The 7,511-nt window shown below is 43.8% G+C and overlaps 1 protein-coding gene across 1 annotated transcript in view; it reads left to right on the top strand.

Annotated features, from left to right (window-relative positions):
• The window catches only part of zswim5 (zinc finger, SWIM-type containing 5), a 34,494-nt gene extending 27,300 nt beyond the window's left edge, over positions 1–7,194 (top strand). Inside the window, exons 10-12 of the mRNA XM_031854856.1 lie at positions 282–363; positions 656–800; positions 2,071–7,194. Coding sequence (XP_031710716.1) covers positions 282–363; positions 656–800; positions 2,071–2,933 — 1,090 coding nt within the window. The 3' untranslated portion in view covers positions 2,934–7,194. The remainder of the gene's footprint in view (positions 1–281; positions 364–655; positions 801–2,070) is intronic.
• The last annotated feature ends 317 nt before the right edge of the window (positions 7,195–7,511 follow it).

The following is a 7,511-nucleotide window of genomic DNA, read 5'->3' as shown; positions in this document are numbered from 1 at the left end:
TGTGTGTGTGTGTGTGTGTGTGTGTGTGTGTGTGTGTGTGTGTGTGTTTGAGAGAGCAGGCGAGGTATGAGGGCGAGTCAGCAATTTTCATAAATCATTTAACCACAAAACACAAATCTGAGCACTGGTCGCCAGTCAAAACATGCAACAGTTTCCTTGAACTTGTAATTTGCGCAGGCCTCCACAGCATCGCTACAAATTAACAGAGAAAACATCACACAGCGTCTCGCCGTTTCTCGATTGAGAAGAAACCGCGTAATTAAGCCTTTTGGGTTCCACAGTAAACACAGAAAAAAAGAAAAAGCTCTTTCAGATCATCAAGGCAGCGGCATTGCTGCAGCTTCACCCGCCTCTTCCCCGCTGGTAGTCAGAGCATCGGCGGAATTCCTGTCAGCAAAAGTGCTAATAAAGTGCTCAGAATGGAAGCGTCGCAATTAGTCATCTAGGTCATTTACCAACACACTTTTGGATATGGCTGTCATCACTGGAGACATGCAGTGTTGTGCTTAACTGTTCAATCATAAAAAAAATCACACATTTTATGCTCGCTTGTTTGGTAAAGGTACGGAAATGTTTAAATTGTTATGTCAATATTCTTTAGAAAAAAAGAAAAACTTGATCTAATGTGTGTTCTTATTGCCATTGTAGAAAGTAGCAGGATCAGAAAACCTCATGTTCTGCATGTGTGTGTGTGTGTGTGTGTGTGTGCGCTTCACAGGTGATGAGGATGACTCTGTCCACACTGAACTGGAGAAGGAGAGAGATGGTCCGCTGGCTGGTAACCTGTGCCACTGAAGTCGGTATGTGAGGCCATTCCACACACACACACACACCAGTAAAACAGGATTCATGGTCTAATTATACAATATTGTCATCAATGATTTTCCTTCAATTTAAGTTTGCCATCTATAGTCTGCTGGATACACTGACACCGTCTGGCACCGTCTGGGCTCCAGTGGTGAAATCATACAATAGGTGGCGCCTGGTGGCAGAGTTCTGATTCATTACAGTTTATGGATGTCCAAATCAAAAGCTTTCAGTCATATTATGTTGAGCCTTTCGAGAACAATGTCGAGGTGGGTGCGTGATACTACACCTGGTACAAAAGCAACCGAGCAACAGTATAACAATGACTACTAAAGGTATGGATAAATGATAAGGGCAACTACGCCCATTTTTAATACTCGTGCATGTTATTCCTATTGTCCAAGACAATCAAAAAAATATTAGTGAACATGAACAACTCTCTCCCAAAGCTAAAAACTAGAGTGCAATTTGCAATGCCATCAAGTATCAAGTGTGGAACTGCTCCATAGACGATGAATGGAGAAAGTTGTTATGGATGACACTGAGAGCACCCAGAGGGATGGTTTGAGTTTATGGGTACATTTTCTGTTTCACAGCCGAGAACACTATGATAGAATAAAAGCTCATCTGGGTTTAAAAAAGAAGTTAGTTAGAGACTTCCTATGGAGATATAACACGTTATTTAGTGGTGTTCCCCTTTAAGTTGAGACGCACACGCCCCTCATTTCAAGTATGGACTGTATGTAAGAAGTGGACGTGGTCATCGTGACGTCACCCATCGGTTTGTGGAGGGCCATTATGAAGCCTCGAGTTTGGTGATTTTGCCATCGCCATCTTGGATGAAGGGCGTCGATATGTTGGTTTTTTCACAAACCAAAGAACAGAAGTTACCATATTTGGAATTCAAAGGAGTGACGTAGCGGCAATGACAGTAAGCCCGCCATAAAGCATACAGAAGTTGCTGCCTAGTTTCAAAGTGTTGTTTAACTGAAAAAAACAGGAACTAATAGTCAAAAATAACACCGGGAAATGAACTGATACTGTTCGTCAGCATTGAGCTTCAGAGATCACTCTGAATGATTCTGAATGCTAATGAGCTCCCGTTTCAGAATAAAGCACACTACCTTCTCTGTTTTTCCTCTCCTCTCATGTCAGACTCTTTCTTTTAACTGTGGAATAAACTTGATAAACAACTATCAAAGAGCTAGAATCACACCAGTATCATGTGATTTGCATTCTGACCCCTCTCCTCCTCCTCCTCAGGTCTGCGGGCATTGGTGAGCATCTTACAGAGCTGGTACACCCTCTTCACGCCGACCGAGGCCACCAGCATCGTGGCGGCCACCGTCATGTCCCACAACACCATCCTGCGCCTCAGCCTCGACTACCCGCAGCGCGAGGAGCTGGCCAGCTGTGCCAGGACGCTGGCCCTGCAGTGCGCCATGAAGGACCCCCAGAACTGCGCTCTGTCAGCTCTGACGCTCTGCGAGAAGGACCACATCGCCTTCGAGACGGCCTACCAGATCGTGATCGACGCGGCGTCCACGGGTATGACTTACTCCCAGCTGTTCACCATCGCGAGGTACATGGAACACAGAGGATATCCTCTGCGGTCCTTCAAATTGGCCTCCCTCGCCATGACCCACCTTAACCTGGCCTACAACCAGGACACGCATTCTGCTATTAACGATGTGCTCTGGGCCTGCGCGCTCAGCCACTCCCTGGGTAAGAACGAGCTGGCGGCCATTATCCCCCTGGTGGTGAAGAGCGTGCACTGTGCCACGGTGCTGTCCGACATCCTGCGGCGGTGCACCATGACGGCGCCGGGTCTCGCCGGCATTCCCGGGAGAAGGAACTCTGGCAAGCTGATGTCGACGGACAAGGCGCCGCTGCGGCAGCTCCTGGACGCCACGATCTCGGCGTACATCAACACCACGCACTCTCGACTGACGCACATCAGTCCGCGGCACTACGGGGAGTTCATAGAGTTCCTGAGCAAAGCGCGGGAGACTTTCCTGCTGGCACAGGATGGCCACATTCAGTTCGCCCAGTTCATAGACAACCTGAAACAGATCTACAAGGGCAAGAAGAAACTGATGATGTTGGTCAGGGAGCGCTTCGGCTGACCTCGCCCCTCCCTCACAGGGACCCTCTTCTTGGGAAGTAGATCGACTTATTTGTTTCTATTTAAGTTTTTATTTTGGATTCCTTGTATTTTTACTTCTTCTGTTGAGCCATTTGTTGACTAAGTCTTAAGTTTTTGTCCTGTTTTGTTGTTTTGTTTCTTGGATGTGAGCCAGGAAGTGTTTGCAGTACATTGCTCTGCTTCTTTGAGACTGCAAAAAGGGGGGAAACGGCTTGAAATGTCAAAGAAACAACAAAAACCAACTAATGTTGAGTCTAGTAGGAAAAAGTCAAAAGATTGTGATGGGGGGGGGGGAGAGAAACAAAAGGGACTTTTTGGTTCTTTTTTGGTGGCACATGACGATTTATAAACCAAAAGATTTGGTTGGATGGGGTACTTACTTTGAGTCAGAAGACGCTTTGAGCTGCGGTTAAGGAGAAGAAGAGGAGGAAGTGGTTTTCAAAGTGGAAGGAACTTGTCATTCCAAAAGAGAAAAGCTCTACTGAGGTCAGAAAGCATGCATAGTGTTACCGCCATACCTCCACTGTATTATTTCTCAGCTTTAACTTCTCTTTCAGAAGAATCGGCCTCATGTTTCATTCAGGGCATCTTAGACTAGAGCGGGCAGAACACAGAACTACACGTGCTGTGTAGAAGACGTCAGTACCGAGTAAAGCCACTCTAGCTTAGCTCCTCCCCCTTGACATCTGCTGGTCAGTGCTGTTCCTGAAGACTATCTTCAGAGGAAGCACAGTGTTGCTTCACAGAGTGCATGTTTTCAAATCTAGAAGCCCTGTCACCTTTCACTCGCTACATCGGGATTTAGTCAATCAGCAATATTAGTCAAGTCTGTGCTTCATTTCTATCACCCAGCGGCGTTAATGTCACCTTTTTGTTGTGTTTTCCGTTGGGAAGCTTTGAAACATGGAGGGACCTGGGTTGATTCCAGCATCCGTCGGCTGGTAACTCTGCCGGTAGCTAAAGTCCCTTTTCCATCTCAAGAACTTTTGCCGGAACTATTTCATGAACCCCAGAGCGTAAGGCCTTTTCAAGAGCAGAAATCTGGTTCCATCGTTGGTTCTTTTGATGGATCCTACCCCTAAAGCCCTGGCAGATAGTACTTTTTACCATTGTGTATTGCCATGAGTTCTCACGGTGAAATGTGCGGCACTTGTGGTTGATCAAATAAGCACTATTTAAATGTAACAGTCAGAATAAGGTAATAAGTGCTAAATAATTACAACAAATATTGGCCTGATAACAAGGAAGACGCTCTGCCTTGTGTATCTAGAATCAAAAAGCCTTCCAAAATATATATTTTTTTGAATTTATAGTAGAACTATACTCATACCACTTATACATCTGCACTAACTAATATTGTTACGTGAACAATAAATCAACTGATGTGTAATGTGAAATGGTTGTTTTTAGTAACAAACTAAAATAATGAGTACACCCAACTCTGCACTACAAAGCTAACGTCCTTTAGCTAATAGTTTAGATTTTTTCCGGCCTTTGCCATTTGGTGAAGTCTTGCTGTGCTCGTCACCTTCGTTTCCAGTGTAGCTGTGGTCCGCAAAGAAAGCTAACACCGGCTGCCTCGCACCAGACAGTAGACGGGCAAAGTTAGCAGCTAGCTAGTGTAGCATTTAGCTTCTAAAGAGTCGGTGAAGACCAAAATGGAGCTAAAGAGAGAGTCCCTATTGGACTAACATTTGCTTGGCGGCCAGAAACACGACTCCAAACACTTATATTCCATCTCTGCCTTATGTGTAGATTAGAAGCTGTTTGCTAACACGTTAGCCATCGTAACTTTGTAAGAGGATGATATGTCATTTTTGTGTTCTCCGCTTGAACCACTGCCCCCAAGTGGCCAAAAAAACAGTTACCGTGTGGTATTGTTTGGATAAAGTACAACAACAAAAAAAGAAATCTAAAAGATTATAAACTACGGTAATTGCAGTAATCACACCGTTCCCCATTATGGCTGCAGCATAGATAAATATGCTTAACTAAGTCGTATTCCTCCAGTTCCTCGGTCTCTCGTGATGGAAAAGAGTCTCCAGTTACTGAAGCCACTTCCCTGTGAGAGCTGCTGGCTGTGATCATTGTGAACTGTGGCGACTAGCTGCCTTGTCTTTCTCAAAGGGTTAAAGCTACACAGTGCAAACACCGCAGATAGATGTTCTATGTATGACTTGATGACTTAATCGTACATGTTTGAAACCACATGCCTCGGCACAGGGATGTCCATGCTCCCCTTTCTTACCCGGTGGCAAAGTATTGTTCACAGTACAGCAAGAGCGCACCGGTCGGACTTATCCGCCATCGTACAAGCACTTCACACAGATACCTCTTCAGTACGTTCCTGCCTGCTTCAGCATTTATTTTAGTGATTGTTTTAGTAACACAACAGAGTCACAAAAAGGTTTTTTTTTTTTTTCTTTGAACGGAGGAACATTTTTATTGTCTGCTTTTACATTCCATGAGAGCTACCTTCACCCACTCCCCGGGTAGTCAGTCACAACTCTGGGTCTGTCCGGTCGGTAGGAACGCAGATAGAAGAATGGAGGAAACGAATAAAAAAGGAAAACTGAGCAAAGGAAAGAGAAGAGAGGCTAAACTCAGTTCTCAGGGACATCACTTAAAGAAACAAAACAAAAAGTAGTAGCATTAAGCATTTAAGATATTGTAAATATGAAAGTGTCAATTCAGAAAATTGTAAAGTTATAATTATTTATGATATGTATGTTATGCGTTTGTTTTTACTTTATTTTTATGTTGTTCTTTTGGCGGGGGTGTACTTGAACTGTTTGGGATGGTGAATTTGCCAGCGTTTTTTTTTTTTTTTTGTAAGAGCAAAGACTTCAAGGCATTTCTCAGGTGCTCCTGTGTGCATTTCTTTAAGTTTGTTTTTGCGCTATAATAGCTACTATTATTTGTAATTTTATTGATTTGCAAAGAGAGAAAAAAAAAGTCTGTTTTCTAAAAGGAAGCATGTTCTGAGTTGATGAAAACGAGGGAGGCATTCACTTGTAAACAGATACGTACTAAACCTGACTATGCAGAACCACTGCGGTGGTCTTGTCGCCTCTTAAAAGACGTCCGGAAAAAAGACTCTGTGGACTGAACCACTATTACAGAGAGAGGGGGGGTGGACGGACAGAGACAAGACCCAGCATGCTTGTATTTGGACAATGCGCAGTAGCCGGCCTGCATACGCTGCAACATTTATGGGGAGACGGGGGGAAAAAATGAATATGGTGGAAAATGCCTTTGTGACCGATCAATGTACAAAGTTTATTTTTGCTTTACTTCTTTGTTGTTGTCTTTATTTTTAATTTAAGCAGGACTCAAAGCCTTCAGTGTCTTCTCAGTGGTGTCGTGTGGCGGCAGCACCGCAGTGAGACGGAACAATACACAAGTCAGCGAGTCACCAACGTCAACTGTGTGAACAAAAGGAGGCGTGGTCTGTGGACGCCCTCGTGTTCATTCCTCGTTGTTACTTCTTCTTTTTTTTATCGCTTTCTCTCCCTTCAGAGTTCACCTCTTCTGTCTCATTACTTCTTCCTTTAAATCTGTAAATCTCCACTTACCCCCCCTCTCACGCAGGGAGGAGCCATGCACCGGTGTGTCAGTAACCAGCTGTCTTACAAGCAGCTGAGACATCAGCAGCACAACAAAACTATTGCAAGGTTTCTACATGAGGATTAAACAGGAAGGTTGAGTCCATTTCTTGGTTACTACATCAGCACCATGAGGCTGTTTTGCTGACTCATGGATGAAAGAGAGATCCAGCCCGCTGCCTTCATGTGATGCGTTTACTGACAGCGGGACATCAAACGCGTTCCTCCCTCTCTGTTCAGCCTGTGTTAAATGTATCCGCCGGTCCTCATGGCTCCCCCTTCATTCTTCCGTAGGCGCGTCCTCTTTGCTGGTAGAGATCTAGTTCACCTACTGTTTCACACTTTGTTTTGCTTTTGGATTCTTTCTAACTTAAGGGAAAATGGGAAAGTGTTTGTTGCCTCTTTGTGCTACTGATTATGAAAAAGGTATTTCCAGTATTTGTTGCCACAGAAGTATGATAGCTTATCATCAACACTTGTTTATTTTGGGGGTTATTTTGTAATATTTTTTGTGCATCTTCTTGAGCTACTGTCTATAAAGCGAGAATTTATTACTATTTATGTAACGCTACTACCATTTTATATTGATTTGTGTTGGAATCTCAGTGCTTTTCTATGAATAAAGTGTGAAACACGTTACAAGGACCTCTTTCTTTAATATTTAATACTCGCTGTATGAGGTGTGGGACCTCCAAGCAGTGATGGAACGTTACCACGGATATTTTCTCAACTGTGTTTCACTTTAAGTTTGTGGTGCTTTACTTGAGAATTCAAATTTTATGCACGAGACAAGAATCGTTTTTTTGAACATTTCAGGGGATTTTTGTACTTTCTATTCTACTATATGCAAGTGCTTTCACTTTCTACAAACGTAAAAATCTAAATAATACTAGCACGTTATCAGTTTGAACTCATTCAAATGCGTCACGTACAGCCCAAACCAAAACTCACAG

This window comes from Anarrhichthys ocellatus, unplaced genomic scaffold (genome assembly GCF_004355925.1).
Source record: "Anarrhichthys ocellatus isolate YVR2014 unplaced genomic scaffold, GSC_Weel_1.0 scaffold15, whole genome shotgun sequence".
Lineage (NCBI taxonomy): Eukaryota > Metazoa > Chordata > Actinopteri > Perciformes > Anarhichadidae > Anarrhichthys > Anarrhichthys ocellatus.
This window is presented reverse-complemented; position numbering and strand designations above follow the sequence as displayed.